Below are 15661 nucleotides of genomic sequence, written 5' to 3'. Positions count from 1 at the left end.
CTTGTAGAAATTTATTCATTTCTTCTAGATTGTCACATTTGTTGGCATATAATTGTATTTTTTTAATGATTCTTTGTAGAGAGTCCAGCAGAAGTAAGGGCCTGCTTAAGTGTGGTTGGTAGGGTAATAATATGGGTATAATTTATCATTTTAATTTGAACATTTCACCTAAAATGTCACATGGTTACTTGAGTGTGATATTGGTATGTACAAAATTACATGCTTATAATTTTGTAATAAAAAAAGAAGCATTATTTGTGCCGAACCCTGTATTTCTTTTTTCCTTTTTTTTAAAGATTTTATGACAGAGAAGGAGAGAAACATCATTGTGTGGTTGCCTCTTGCATGCCCCCCCTCCATCGGGGACCTGGCCTGTAACCCAGGCACGTGCCCTGACTGGGAATCCAACCAGTGACCCTTTAGTTTTGCAAGTTAGCACTCAGTCCACTGAGCCACACCAGCCAGGGCAGACTCTGTATTTTTGAGGTAGTGGTTGTAACTTCTTTTTCATTTCTGATTTTATTTATTTGGCCTTTCTCTTTTTTTCTTGAGGAATTTGGCTAAAGGTTGGTTAGTATTGTTAAACTTTTTAAATAACCAGCTCTTAGTTTCATTGATCATTTCTGTTGGTTTTTAAATTTTGATTTTGTTTGTATCTGCTCTGATTTTAACTATTTGTTTTTTCTGTTTACTTTGGGGTTTTGTGTTGCTGTTTTTCTAGTTTCTTTGTGGGTAGATTTGGTTGTATATTTGGGATTTTTCTTACTTCCTGAGGTGAGCTGCAATAGCTGTGAGCTGCCCTTTTAGAACTGCCTTTGCCACATCCCATAAATTTGAAAAAGTTTTATTTTCATTTTCATTTGTTTCAAGATAATTTTATTTCCTCCTTGATCTGTTGGTTGTTTAGTAACAGGTTGTTTAGCCTCCATGTATTTGTGGGGTGTTGTTTTGTTTTGTTTTTTTCAGTTTTCTCTCTGAAGTTGGTATCTAGTTTCTTGCCATTGTGGTCAGTAAAATAGCTTGATACGGTTTCTGTCTTCTCGAATTATTTGAGGCTTATTTTGTGGCCTGTGATCAGTCCTTGAGGATGTTTCATGGGCACTTGAAAAAAATGTGTATTCTTCCACTTTTGGATAAAATGTTCTATAAATTTCTATTAAGTCAGTCTTTCTAATATGATACTTAAGGCCATTATTTTCTTACGAATTTTCTGTCTGGGTGATTTATCCATTCATGTGAATGGAGTATTAAAATCCCTTACTATTATTGTATTACTGTGGATTTTTCCCTTTCAGTCTGTGGAGCTTTCTATCTTTAGGTGCTCCTGTGTTTGGTGTGAGGATATTTACCATTATGTCCTCTTCCTGGCTTGACTCCTTTATAATTATGTAATGTCCTTATTTATCTTCTCTTTTTTACATTTTTTTGTTTTAAGATTTATTTGATATGAATATGCTACCCCAAATTTCTTTGTTTTTATTTGCATGAAATATCTTTTTTCATCCCTTCACTGTCGGTCTGTATCTGTCTTTCAGTTTGAAATGAATGTCATATAGACAGCTTATAAAGGGGCCATGTTTTTTTAGGATTTTATTTACTTATTTTTCAAGAGAGGGGAAAGGAGGGAAAAAGAGGGAGAAACTTGGATCAGTTGCTTCCCACACCCTCAACCCAGGAACTGGCCTGCATCCCAGGCATGCACCCTGACCTGGACTTGAACTGGCAACCTTTTGGCCTGCAGGACTCAGCCATTATTTCTTTAAATAAGGTTTCTGTCCCTTTCTTTTTCTCCTTCTGAGATCCTTATAATGGGACTATTTGAGCACTTGATGTTGTCCCAGAGGTTCTTTATGTTATCCTTGCTTTTTAAAATTTTTTCTTTTTGCCTCTCTGATTTATTAATTTCCACTAGTTTGTCTTCCTGGTCACTGATCTGTTCCTCTGTATTAGTTACTTTTATGTTGATTCTTTCTGATGTGTTTTTTGTGTTTCAGTTATTATAATCTTCAGCTCTGCCTATTTCTTTTTTTTTAAGACTTTGAATTTTTTTTTAAAATTTTATTCATTTATTTTAGAGGGGAAGAGAAAGAGAAAGGGAGAGAAATGTCATTGTATGGTTTCCTTTCATGCGTCCCCTGCTGGGAACCGGCTTGCAACCCAGGCATGTGCCCTGATTGGGAATCGAACTGCGATCCCTTAGTTCGCAGGCCTGTGTTCAATCCACTGAACTACACCAGCCAGGGGTCTGCCTATTTATTATACGTTGTCTTTGTTGAAATTATCCTGAAGTTCCTCTATTCCACACTTAGGCTTGATGAGCATCCTTATGACCATTTCTTTGATTTCTTTCTTTCTTTCTTTCTTTCTTCCTTTGATTTCTTTCTTTCTTTCTTTGATTTCTTTCTTTCTTTCTTTGATTTCTTTCTTTCTTTCTTTCTTTTTTTGATTTTATTTATTTATTTTTAGAGAGAGGGGAAGGGAAGGAGAAAGAGAGGGAGAGAAACATCAATGTGTGGTTGCCTCTCACATGGCCCCCACTGGGAACTGGCCTGCAATCGAAGCCTGTGCCCTGACTGGGAATTGAACCAGTGACACTTTGGTTCTCAGCCCAGGCTCAATCCACTGAGCTTCACCAGCCAGGGCTCTTTAAATTCTTTATTAGGCAAATTACTTATCTCTGTTCTGGGGGATTTTCTCATTCCTTCATTTAAATAGGTTCCTTCATTTGAGACATTCTGGGGATATTTTTTTGTTTGACTTTTCATGTTTGTTTATATGAATTAGACACAATAGCTATTTCTTCCCCAGTCTTGAAAAAGTGGCTGTATGTAGAAATGGCCTCTGTGTGGGTTCTGTGTGCCACGTGGTTTTGGCAAGCTGGTAGGAGCCAAGCAGGTGCTAAGGTGACCAGGATGCTGGTCTACCAAGTTGGAGAGACTCTGGTTGGGGAGGCCAAGTGCATGTAGTAATGCCCTGTTTTTTCTCCTTGTTCCCTTGTTCAGAAGCAAAGTGGGCTTGGGTACTGTGCCTAGGAAAGGAACATGCCATAGTGATTTTATTGATAGGCCAGGGCACTTGGATGGAGCTCCCGCCCACCCTGTGGAGGTGGAGGGGGACATAAACAATGGTGCTCGCCAGCACCTCCAGCCCAGAGAGCTCCCATGGCTCCCCAGCCTGCTCTGTACAGTCTCTCTTGTTTGTCTTGCGTAGTTATCTCAGTGTAGGCTTTATTGCTGGCAGTTTTAGAAGGCTGGTGGGAGTGGTCAGGCGCTTACGGCACTGGGAGTGCTGGCTTGAGGGTTGGAGGGGCTCCCTGCAAGGAGGCCAGCAGGTGCATGGCATGTCCCATTGTTCCTGCCAGCTTCCTTGGTCTGGAGGCAGGAGACTCTGGGTAGTGTAACTGGGAATGCACTTCCCGGTGATGTTGCAGGTATAGATGAAAGCACCCAAATAAAGCCCCTGCCCGCCCTATCAAAGTGAAGGGGGATGTAAACAGTGGTGCTCACCAGCTCCTCCAGCCCTGACAGTTTCCACAGTTCCCAGACGGCCCTTGTGGCTTCCAGTCTTCTCTATTTGTCTCTTTCTCTTCCTTGTTCAAAAGCTATTCATTCAGCCCTGGCTGGTGTAGCTCAGTGGCTTGATTTGAGCACAGGCCTGCGAAGCAAAGGGCCATGGGTTCGATTCCCAGTCAGGGCATATGTCTGGGTCGTAGGCCAGGTCCCCAGTAGGGGACACGTGAGAGACAACCACACATTGATGTTTCTCTACTTTCCCTCTCTCTCTTGAAATAAAAAATTTAAAAAGCTGTTCATTTAGCCCTCAGTTTTTTTGCAGTAAGTGCTCACAAGTGCTCACGATATAGGTGTATATTTGTGTTTGGCATATTGGAGAGGGTGAATTCAGCATCCCCTCCTCTGCCACCGCTATCTTGGACCTCTTCCAGAGCCATCTTTTTTTTTTTTAAGATTTTATTTTTTTATCTTTAGAGGGGAAGGGAAGGAGAAGGAGAGAGGGAGAGAAATATCAGTGTATGGTTGCCTCCTGTGCGTCCCGTGCTGGGAACGGCCTACAACCCAGGCATGTGCCCTTGACTGGGAATTGAACCGTGATCCTCTGGTTCGCAGGCCCACGCTCAATCCACTGAGCCACACCAGCCAGGGCCAGAGTCATCTTTTTAAAAGCCTAAGTTGTGCTGAAAACTCTGCAGTGGCCTCTGTCTCACTTAACAGCCACTCCCACCAGTAAACCAAGACCTCACAGGCCCCTTACTACCCCTAAGATTCCATAGCCTATGCTTCACCTTGCCTTTACTTCATTGCAACTGTGTGGCCCTTCTTGCTCCTTGTGGAGCAGACCAGCCACACTCCCACCTGAGGGTCTTGAACTTGCTATGGTTTCTGCCCAGGATACGCTTCCTCACTACCTGTCCAAAGAGTCTTCCCTTAGCCACTGCGTCTACAATAGTCCTCATTTCCCCAGCACCACATCTTTGTCTGTTCACCCTGCTTTGTTTGTTTTTTGCGCTGAGCACAGTACCTGAAACTTTCCTTCTGTTTTCTAGTTTTTCTTCGCTTTCCCACCAGTAAAAAGAGCAGGGCCTTCATCCATCTATCTGTCTCTATGGCCCAAGATGGTGCCTGGCAGGCACCAAACAGATACTTGCTGAATAGAAGGTGGCTCAGAGCAGGACTGTTTCTTAAGTCTGCACGTAGGGACTTAGCCTTTTATATATATTGACGTTGTGATTTTCTTACTTAGAGACCCTGAAATATGGCGTTTGGCCTGCTTGAAAGTTTGGGGCAGAAGCTGCATTAAACTTGTTCCGTACACATCCTGGAGAGAGATGTTTCTAGAAAGGCCCCGTGTTCGGTTTGATGGTAAGTTGAACCCTTTAGAACTCAGGAGAACTAGGGATCCATCATGCTGATTGCGTTAAATACTCAGTTTTCTGTGACAGACCTAAGTACCATGAGTACATTTAAATGAAACTGCAATAAAAGTAAGGCTAGAAACATACTATATGATTGTAATTAAGATTCTCTAAGTTTACCGTGTTCTTAATTGTTTAAAAATGTTTTGTTTTGCTTTTTTAAATAGGAGTGTATATCAGTAAAACCACATATATTCGTCAAGGGGAACAGTCTCTTGATGGTTTCTATAGAGCCTGGCACCAAGTGGAATATTACAGGTACAACTGAGTGAGTGAAAAATTCTCTCTCTCCAAGTAGTTGTTCATTAGTCATTGGACGTCTGTTCTCTGTGGCTTTTGCATTTATACACAAAGTGGCCCCTCAGTGTCTTTATCCAATGTTATAACAGAAATCATACTTAAAAAACCAGTGGGTTGCTATAAATTTAATTCCACCTAGTCTCTAAATCAAAGAACCATTTTACATTTTAGAATTCTTCCCTGTCCTTTGCCCTTGGTGTGCTCATTTGCCTTTCCACTAGCTTGTGCTGTTACTCAGCCTCACTGTTCATCAGGTAATACTGCCAGCGAGAAAGGAGTAGGCATGTTAACTACTGTGTATTATGTGAGTCCACTTTTGTTTGACATTAATTAGTGCTCTAGGAAAAAACACACAGAACGTTAATAGAGTAATCTAACTCTTCATTCAGTGAGTGAACAGTTCCCTCTCAGGAGGGTAGTAAAAGGCCATCAGGTCTTTGGTGCTGGTCTCCCAGGTTGCTGGTCTCATTTGAATGAGGTTTTGGCCAACGGTATTTCCGATTTGCTTCCACAGCTGTGACTAGGTTTGGGTACCACTAAAGAAGGACGTGTTTTGTGTTTTACGTGTGGGGGGTGTGTTTGCTGTTCTTCTCTTTACACAGGTACATAAGGTTCTTTCCTGACGGCCATGTGATGATGTTGACGACCCCTGAGGAGCCCCAGTCCATTGTTCCTCGTTTAAGAACTCGGAATGCTAGGTAGAATTTTTCTGCAGTTTTCTATCCAGTGCACATTTTACATGGTAACTTGCAGGTTAATTTGATCTTGTGTTTTCTTAACTTACTGTTGGATAACTTTAAAAGTATTCATTGGGTGGGCATTTGTGAAAAATAACAATTCCTGTACCTCTCCCCTGGACAGTACTTCAGTAGATCCCTGGGGCCTTGGACACTGGGCTTACTTACATTCTACTTGGGTCTTCTCCAGCAAGTCGCTTAAACATTATTATAATCCATTATCTTCTAGATTATTTAAATATACATAATAACTAAATAGATTTAAAATGTATTTTTTTATTTTTAGAACTGATGCAGTTCTATTGGGTCATTATCGCTTGTCACAAGATACAGACAATCAGACCAAAGTATTTGCTGTGATAACTAAGAAAAAAGAAGAAGTGAGTATGCAAATTTGAATGAGCCGCTTTCTTTTTATTTTAATAGCCTATTAATTCAAGCATTCTTGATTAGAAAGGATAAAAATAAACTATTTCATTATTTACACTATTATACAAAATGGATGATGACGATAGCATATCTCTAAAGGGAACTAGAGGGTTTTCCCAAAAATGTGGTTATTTTTTCTTGGCGCGACTCGCTTTTTTTTCTTCAAATGTTTTTTTTTTTTTTTCCTGGTCCTGGTTTTCACATGTGAAACTGTAAAGCCAGAATGTCCTATAAAGTAACTAGTAAAATGATACCTGAATATGTGTTTTTGGCTCTTCTCATTTTGAATCATGTGGGATTTTCTTTCTCAATTAGCTCAAATAGGTAATTTTTTCATAAGGATGTTCTTATAGAGAATTTCAATTTCTACTGGAAATAAGCTAATGTAAGATAATTTCCTTCTTCCCATTCTTACAAAAGAAAAAAATTGCCAAGCAAATATATTGCTGGATTATCATACTCTAGAGGGCTTTAAACCTCAACAGATTGAGGGTATTTTTTTTAAACAACCTTTCTCCAAGAGCATTTTTTTTAGCCCTGGTTGAAAACCATAATGTATACCCAAGAAGTCAGCTGTGAGGAGGTTATCATTGCTATTATAAATTAGTATAGGATTTGAAAGAAGTTCCCCTCGTGTTGAATCCCTCTCTGTTCTCTAGCATTACATGTCAAGATAGGGTTTCTCTGTGAGTCCTAATCCTGTCCCCTGGGCCATCTGTTGTTGGCTTCTCCGCGTGGCTCTCACAGACTCCCGACATATGGGGTAATAGTCTGAGGGGCAGAGATAGTAGCAGTGTCTGCGGCCTTGGCCATGAGTTTCCTGAGGTCAGAATTGGGGAGTTTGTATTGCTCCAGTCTAGGTTTTGTCTAATTAGAATTTAGGAACTCTCACATAGAAAAGCCGTTTTCTCTTTAGACTATGACACAATAAAACTGTATGTAGTGTTGGTATTTTTGTGTTTTCAGCAGCAGTATTTGCAGAAGTGTGATTCTAATGAAGCTTGTCACATCTATTTCTCCCTTGACTAATTTACTGTTATTGCAAAAAATAAGTTATACTTGGCTTTTTCCGTAGATGTCACCAACTTACTACTTTCTCTTAAAAAATTCCCAAGCATTTTCAATTAAGAGGAAAGTTAGGCTTCAAGAAGGGAGACAGAAGTCTTAATTCTCATCTGAAACTGCTGTTTAACTTTGGTTAACTCCTTTGGCCTGTTTGGGTCTTCATTCTTCAGCCATTAAATAGCAATAATGCAATCATATTTAGTACATGAGCGTGTTATGATGATTTACTGAGATGAAGATGATGATGAGGGGAAAAACCCTTTATGTTTTTAGAGTGCTTAACATTTTTCTTTTAATTTTCTTTTTTTTTATATGAGTAGTTAGGTTCTTTTTTTAAAAATATATTTTATTGATTATGCCATTACAGTCGTCCCATTCCCCCTCCCTTTATTCCCTTCTACCCTGCACACCCCCTCCCCCACCACTCCTCCCTTTAGTTTTTGTCCATGTGTCACAAGTTCTTTAGATTCTATATTTCCCATACTATTCTTGCCCTCCCCCCTGTCTATTTTCTACCTACTGTCTATGCTACTTATTCTCTGTACCTTCTCCCCCCTTCTTCTCCCACTCCCCTTTTGCTAACCTTCCATGTGATCTTCATTTCTATGGTTCTGCTCCTGATCTAGCTGTCCTTTTAGTTTGCTTTTGTTTTAGGTGTGGTTGTTAATAACTGTGAGTTTGCTGTCCTTTCACTATTCACATTTTTATCTTCTTTTTCATAGATTAGTCCCTTTGACATTTCATATAATAAGGGCTTGGTGATGATGAACTCCTTTAACTTGACCTTATCTGAGAAGCACTTTATCTGTCCTTCCATTCTAAATGAAAGCTTTGCTGGATAGAGCAATCTTGGTTGTAGGTCTTTGGATTTCATGATTTGGAATACTTTCCAGCCCCTTCTTGCCTGTAAGGTCTCTTTTGAGAAATCAACTGACAGTCTGATGGGAAGTCCTTTGTAGGTGACTGTTCCCTTACCTCTTGCTGCTTCTAGGATTCTCTCCTTCATTTTAATCTTGGCTAATGTAATTATGAGTGCCTTGGTGTATTCCTTCTTGGGTCCAACTTCTTTGGTACTCTCTGAGCTTCTTGGATTTCCTGGAAGTCTATTGCTTTTGCCAGATTGTGGAAGTTCTCCTTTATTATTTGTTCAAATAAGCTTTCCACTCATGGCTGTTCCTCTTCCCCTTCTGGTACTCCTATAATTCATATGTTGGAGAGTTTAAAGATGTTCTGGAGGTTCCTAAGTCTCTCCTCATTTTTTTAAATTCTTGTTTCTTCATTCTTTTCTGTTTGGTCATTTTTATCTTCCTTCTGGTCCACTCCCTTGATTTGAGTCCCAGTTTCCCTTTCATCACTATTGCTTTCCTATTCATTTCCCTTCATTTCAGTTAGTTTAGCCTTCATTTGTTTCTCTAATTTGTGACTAAAATCAACCAGTTCTGTGAGCATCCTGATCAGCAGTGTTTTGAACTGTGCATCTGATAGGTTGGCTATCTCTTGGTTGCTTCAAAGTATTGGCTCTGGGGCTTTGATTTGTTCTTCTGTTTGAGCCATAATGTTTTGATCTGTTCATGCCTGTTACGTATGAGGGGTGGAGCCCCAGGTGTTCACCTGGGAGGTGCGACCGGGTCGCTGAGTTGTGACGCTGGATGTGGGAGTGGGGCCAGAGAGGGGCAATGGCGTTTTTTTCCGCTCTCTCTCTAGCATCTTGGTCCCCTCTGCTGCTTCCCAAACCGGCTGCCCAGGTGCCTGCTCCCGGGTATGTGGGCCTGTGCACCCTCCAGGACACTGTGGGTCTCTCCAACAAACTCTCTGTGAGCCTGGGAGCTTTTCCTGGCACTTCGATCCCTAGAGTTTTTTCAGTCGGTGCTGTTAGGCTTTAATTCTGGTCTCTGGGGCCCTAGCCTGTGTGGTCTGTCTCACTGCTTGCTTCTTCGCCTGGTTTACCTGCCAGTGAATGTGTGACTGTGGTCAGCCTGCCGCCTTGCGCCCTCACTGGGTCTGCCCGTTGCCACCCCGCGCCTGGGATCTGCCTGTGCACCTGGGTCAGTCCAGTCCTACCGCTTTTTCCTGCTCCACCCGGCTCTGCCAGCCACTGACTCCGCCCCTCTTACCAGTCTGGATGAATGGTTCGTTGTTGTTGGACTTTGGTACAGTTTAATTTTCTGTGTTCTGGTTGTGTTTTTGTTACTAAAACTTTGTTGTCTTTAAACTTGGTTGTGCGGGGAGGCACAGCGTTTCCACCTATGGCTCCCTCTTGGCTGGAAGTCCCAACATTTTTCTTTCTTTCTTTTTCTTTTTTAGTTTAAAGATTTTATTTATTTATTTTTAGAAGGGAAGGGAGGAAGAGAAACATCAATGTGGGGTTGCCTCTTGCTACTGGGGACCTGGCCCACAAACCAGTCATGTGCCCTGACAGGATCAAACCAGAGAACTTTTGGTTCACAGGACGGGACTCAGTCCACTGAGCCACACCAGCCCGAGCTGAATGCTTAACATTTTTCAAGACACTTATACAATCTTATTTGATATCCAAGACATCTCTACTATATGCAGATATTATGTTATTCTTGCATAATATATTTCTATAAATATTTCCTAGAAGTATAGAAAATATTTATAGGAATATAGAAAAGCTCATGCACCTTTTTTTTTTACAGAAGCCACTTGACTATAAATACAGATATTTTCGTCGTGTCCCTGTGCAAGAAGCAGATCAGAGTTTTCATGTAGGGTTACAGCTGTGTTCCAGTGGCCACCAGAGGTTCAACAAACTCATCTGGATACATCATTCTTGTCACATTACATACAAGTAGGTGAATGCATTAAAAATACCTAGGTTACAGAATACATGTTTACTTACCAGATCTTTTTGCTTCTACCATGTTTGCGTTAACCATTGTTTTACTTGATTTCCATTTGGTTTATCCTCAGGGATTATACACTGATTTTAATAAAATTGTAATTAGAAAAGTAAGTCTGCTGAGAAGACTTCTTATATTCTAAAACCAAATTTATTAGGTGGTTTCTTGTTCTGTGAGGATTCTTTTTTCTTATACTTTATTTTACATAATCATGCTTAATATCTTTGAATGTTCTTCAAAAACATTATTTCCAGACATACAGAAAAGTCAAAAGAATTTTATAGTGGTGACCTATATACCTGCTTGGTATACCATCTAATATTAGCTTCAGGTGTGCAATCCAGTGATCTGACATTTATGTGCAGTGTGATCACTACACTAAGTCTAGTGCAAACAGTGACAGTGATCTGTCACTGCGAACTTACCACAGTATTATTGGTCATATTCCCCTTTACCTTTTCTACCTGTCTCCCTAGTCCCACTCCCCTCTAGCAATCATCAGTCTGTTCTCTCTGTCTGTGAGTCTTTCTGTTTTGCATGTTTATATCCTTTAGATTCCACATATAAGTGAAACCGTAGGGTATTTGTCCTCTGTCTGATTTATTTTACTCAGCATTATACCTTCCAGGTCCATCCACATTGTTGCAAATGGTAAGAATTTCTTTTTCTTTTTTTGCTATTTTACTTTTTAAATAATTTTTAAATTACAGTTGACATACAATATTTTATTGTTTCAGGGAACATAAGGATTATAGATTTATATAACTTACAAAGTGATTACCCCAGTAAGTCTAGTACCCTGGGCTGTACTTTACATCCCCATGACTTTTTATAATGGGCAATTTATACATTTCAATCCCTCCCCTTTTTCTACCCATCCTCCCAACCCCTTCCCCTCTGGCAACCATTAAAATGTTCTATCTATGAGTTTGTTTCTGTTTTGTTTTTTTGTTTATTTTGGTTTTTTTAGATTCCACATATAAGCGAAATCAGATGGTGTTTATCTTTCTCTGTCTGACTTCATTTAGCATAATACCCTCTATGTCCATCTGTGGTGTCAACAAATGGCAAGATAGCATTCTTTTTATGGCTGAGGAATATTCCACTGTATTGGGTTGGCCAAAAGTTTGTTTAGTGTTTTTCTGTGCAATGGCTCTAGTAGTCCTTGGTTGTCTTTAACTTTATTCAAAACAGTTTTGTTAAATTGTATTCTGACAGCTCTCATATCAGCATGCATTTTTTAAAAACTTACCAAAATTGGTAAATTTTTCTGCAGCCATTTTAATATTGAAGATGGAAGAAAATACCCAATATTTTTGGCATATTATGCTGTATTATTTCAAGGAAGGTAAAAATGCAACTGAAATGCAAAAGAAGATTTGTGCAGTGTGTGGAGAAGGTACTGTGACTGATTGAACATGTCAAAAATGTTTTATGAAGATTCTTGGTACTATTGATTATTGATTTTAGCCAAGTAATTCTTTTCTGTGGAGCTAACACATTGGAAGATGTTCAGAAGCACCCTGGCCTTTACCCACTAGAAGCCAATAGTGGGAAGTAGTTGACATGCTCAAAATATCCAAGTCAGTAAACTTATTGGTGAAAGTGAAAAATGGGTCTTTTATTTTACAGAAAAATCTAAATGGACTTTTTGGCCGACCCAATATATATATGTACCCATTATCTTCATCCACACGTGTATCACTGGACACTTAGGCTGCCTCCGAACCTTGGCTGTTGTAATGGTGCCCATAGGGATACACAGGTCTTTTTGAATTAGTGTCTTGGGTGTTTTCAGATAAATACCCAGAAATGAAATCGCTGAATCCTCCATGGTCTCTTGTTACAACTTTTGTTTTAAACTCTGTTTTGTCCGATATAAATATGGTTACTAGAGCTTTTTGTATTTCCATTTGCATAAATTATCTTTTTTCCATTCCTTTACTTTGTGTATCTTTTGATGTGAAGTGGGTCTGTTATAGGCAGCATAGATATGGGTCTTATATTTTTCGTTGTTGTTGTTATCAGTAGTTTATTTTTTATTTTACTTTTTTCTGTTGCCATGTATCCCTCCTATACCCTTTTCCAGTCCCTCCCCCTTCCACAGTCACCACATGGTTGTCTGTGTCTGAGTTCTTTCTCTTTTTTTGCTTGTCTTATCCACTCAGCCTCCCTGTGTCTTTTGATTGCAGCATTTAATCCATTTACTTTTAAAGTAATTATTGATGGCCATGTTATTGCCATTTTATTCTTTTTTTTTTCTTTTTCTTCTTCTTGAGGAAGTCTCCAGTTAACATTTCTTGTTATACTGGTTTGGTGGTGATGAATTCCTTTAGCTCTTTCTTGTCTGGGCAGCTATTTATCTGTCCTTTGATTATAAGTTAAAGCCTTGCTGAGTAGGGTAAGCTTGGTCAGAGGTCCTTTTCATACTTTGAATATGTTGTGCAAACCCCCTCTGGCCTGCAAAGGGGCCCGATGTACACGCGCTGTGACACCCATTCCACCTGGTCCAGATGGTTCCCTCAGCCCCCCAAGTGCTCTTGTGGGTCCCCAACCTTCTCTGTGCAGTCTCTCTCTCTTGCTTGTTGTGCAGAGGTTGTTCAGTTGTCTCTCAGGAGGAACTGCTCTGATTGTAGGTGTGCATTTGGTAAGTTCTCGGGAGGAGGCAAGCTCAGTGTGCCCCCGTGCTGCCATCTCGACCTGTCTTTGAGTTAGGATTTACCTGTATGAGACCAGTGATGAACAGAAGAGTGTGTGTAAGAACAGAGCAGCACAGAAATGAGTGAATTAAAAAAGGAATTAAGAAGTTGAAATATCAGTTCGTATGGATATTAAAGTTAGCTATTATTGGATTTAGAAGAATATTGATGTGTGACTAAAGGCTTCCCATTCCACTTGAATCCAAAATTCTGAGAGGCAGATTTTGAGATCACGTTCAATTAACCTACTTCACAACCTCGACCACATTGTTGAATGCTTTCGCAGCCACAGTTCTAGCTTGCAGATAACTTTGTGCACTCATTTGGAAGGTCCTGACAACTGAGAATGAGCAGGACCTTTTTTTCTTTCTCCCATATCTCCTTTTTGTTTCTCTCAGGTACCTGTGGGATTGTTTTAAAAGGTGGAAACCAAACCCAGAAGTAGAACCAAAGAAATAAAAAAACATCAAGTTTTAGGAGAAAAAAAAGACACTATAAAAGGCACTGTTTGCAACTGCTAATGATTGCCTTGACTTTCTTAAAATATGCATAAAAGCATATTTCTGCTTCTATGTATTTCTCCTCTTTGGGGGGAAAATGTGAAAGACTAATAGTATAACTTCTGCTTCCCCTGCATCCCATCTGTAATTATGTTGTTGGTCATGCTAATATCAAATCATTAAGTTCTATTCGAGGATTATTACTCTTTCTAAGACTAAATTTTAACAAGAGCCTTAAAATGTGTATACCTTTTGATTTAGAAAATCTACTCTTTGGAATCTGTCCAAAGGACATAATCAAAAACATCACAACATTTTTAGTTGCCAAGAACTGAACACAATGTACAATTCCCAACAAAAGGGGAATTATTAAGTAAATTGTAGTATAAGCAGACAGTGAAATACTAAGCAGCCACTAAAAATGACTTCTGGTGATATTAGGAAATCTATGTGTCGTAATGTTAAATGAAACAAGGAGGGTGACTAATAGAGTGTGATCTCAGTAGGAAAGCTTGTTAGAGAGGTCGAGGTGCTTCGAGGAAACATTAGAAAAAAGTGCTTTGTGTTGCTGTGTCTGAATGATAGAATAGAATTATGAGTGACTGTTTTGTGCTTTTCTAAATTAAAAAAAAATTTTCTACAATGTGCCTGCATTATTTAGAATTTACTGAGATGTACAAAAAACTTTAAAAGGCTAGAGTATAAAATAACCCCTCACCCTCAGAAATATGCAAGGATTTTAAATGAGTTGACGCTTCCTGGTAACTAGTAATTTGTGCATTCTTTCCAGGTCAACCGGTGAGACTGCAGTCTCGGCCTTTGAGATCGACAAGATGTACACCCCCTTGTTCTTCTCCAGAGCGAGGAGCTACACTGCTTTCTCGGAGAGGCCTCTGTAGGACCTCACATCCAGTCCTCTGTCAGTGTTGCATGAATAAAAGCAAATAGTGCGAAAGAGCACCTAAGTTATAAATGTACATACATATATATATATATATCTGGAATTGGAATTTATTTTACATTGTTGGAGTTCTTTTAAGAAGAGTATAAATTGATTTTTTTTATTTAAAAGGATAGTTGATTCTTGGGGTCTTTCGATTTTGAAATTAAGAGGTTGAGATAAGTTATTTAAACACATTTATGTTATGAAGAACATTCATATGAGCTTTAAATCATGTCCTTTTTCAAGCAGATTTCGGAGCAGATTTCTGTCACATTAAGTCTTCTGCCTGATCATTCCGATACTGAAATGCATCAGGGGAGAGCTTTACTGGATAAACATTTCTTTCACGCATGACAAAATGGCTTTGCACTAAAGGCTCAAATGTGAAAACCTGTTCTAAATTTGTTTGAAACTGCTTGACCAATAAAGATTCTAAATAAACGTTTCCTTCAAGAAAATGCATTTGGATGGTCTTTTTTAAACATCAGAATAATAAACGATCCTTAGGGTAGCCAGCAAAGGCTTAGGATTCGTTGCCTCGTTCATCACTGGTTTTCCCAGGCAGCCACAGTCTATAGCTGTTTGACCCTGACCCTCTGAGCGATAGGGGTACTCTGACCTCATGTAAGCAACTTACAAATATGTGACATTAAGTAAGAAAGAATGAATCCCTCAGGACTGGAAAGTTTCAACAAGATAACGACTTACCTTTGTTCTTAAAAGAACAGTAGAGGATTGTATAAACCCAGGCCTAACTTTTTTTACAGAATTGGAGTTGAGAGAGAGACCTACTCATCAAGTAAAATGTACGTTTCCTTCCTAGTAATAATACCAGTAGTAATTTCAGAGTTTGTGTCTGGCAGTCTTCTTCCAGATTCAGATGTCTTTTTGGTGATTCAAATACAGGTAGAGTCAGTACTAATGTATTTTGAGAAATCACCATCTACAGCCACAGTTGCATTCAAGTTCATGTTGATGTTAAAAGACACTTCATATGTTCCTGCAAAGCAGTGTGGGAGGCCTTTTGAAAGGCTGATACCTGTTATGTTAAAGATGAAAACCAACTGTGTGTGTACAGCAAGAAGAGAGTTCTACTTAGGTTGACTCTTACAGCAATTAAATGTGATGTGTTCCTTAATTTAGAAAAGAAGGAGAAAGAAGCAACATGCCTAAGCTAAGGCAGCTGTGCATGAT

At 39.5% G+C, this 15661-nt stretch overlaps 1 protein-coding gene across 3 annotated transcripts in view; it reads left to right on the top strand.

Annotated features, from left to right (window-relative positions):
• The window catches only part of FBXO9 (F-box protein 9), a 32589-nt gene extending 17660 nt beyond the window's left edge, over nucleotides 1-14929 (top strand). For 2 of the 3 annotated variants that reach the window (XM_037159550.2, XM_037159551.2), the window contains 6 exons: nucleotides 4759-4877; nucleotides 5098-5188; nucleotides 5833-5928; nucleotides 6254-6347; nucleotides 10122-10273; nucleotides 14315-14929. In XM_037159550.2, coding sequence (XP_037015445.1) covers nucleotides 4759-4877; nucleotides 5098-5188; nucleotides 5833-5928; nucleotides 6254-6347; nucleotides 10122-10273; nucleotides 14315-14423 — 661 coding nt within the window. In that variant the 3' untranslated portion in view covers nucleotides 14424-14929. Of the gene's footprint in view, nucleotides 1-4758; nucleotides 4878-5097; nucleotides 5189-5832; nucleotides 5929-6253; nucleotides 6348-10121; nucleotides 10274-11601; nucleotides 11725-14314 lie in introns of all 3 variants that reach the window. The other variant, XM_053668292.1, reaches the window with a different exon arrangement.
• The last annotated feature ends 732 nt before the right edge of the window (nucleotides 14930-15661 follow it).

The sequence above is a fragment of the Artibeus jamaicensis genome, unplaced genomic scaffold (assembly GCF_021234435.1).
Source record: "Artibeus jamaicensis isolate MK-2021 breed Jamaican fruit bat unplaced genomic scaffold, CSHL_Jam_final contig_484, whole genome shotgun sequence".
In the NCBI taxonomy this organism is placed as follows: Eukaryota; Metazoa; Chordata; class Mammalia; order Chiroptera; family Phyllostomidae; genus Artibeus; species Artibeus jamaicensis.
This window is presented reverse-complemented; position numbering and strand designations above follow the sequence as displayed.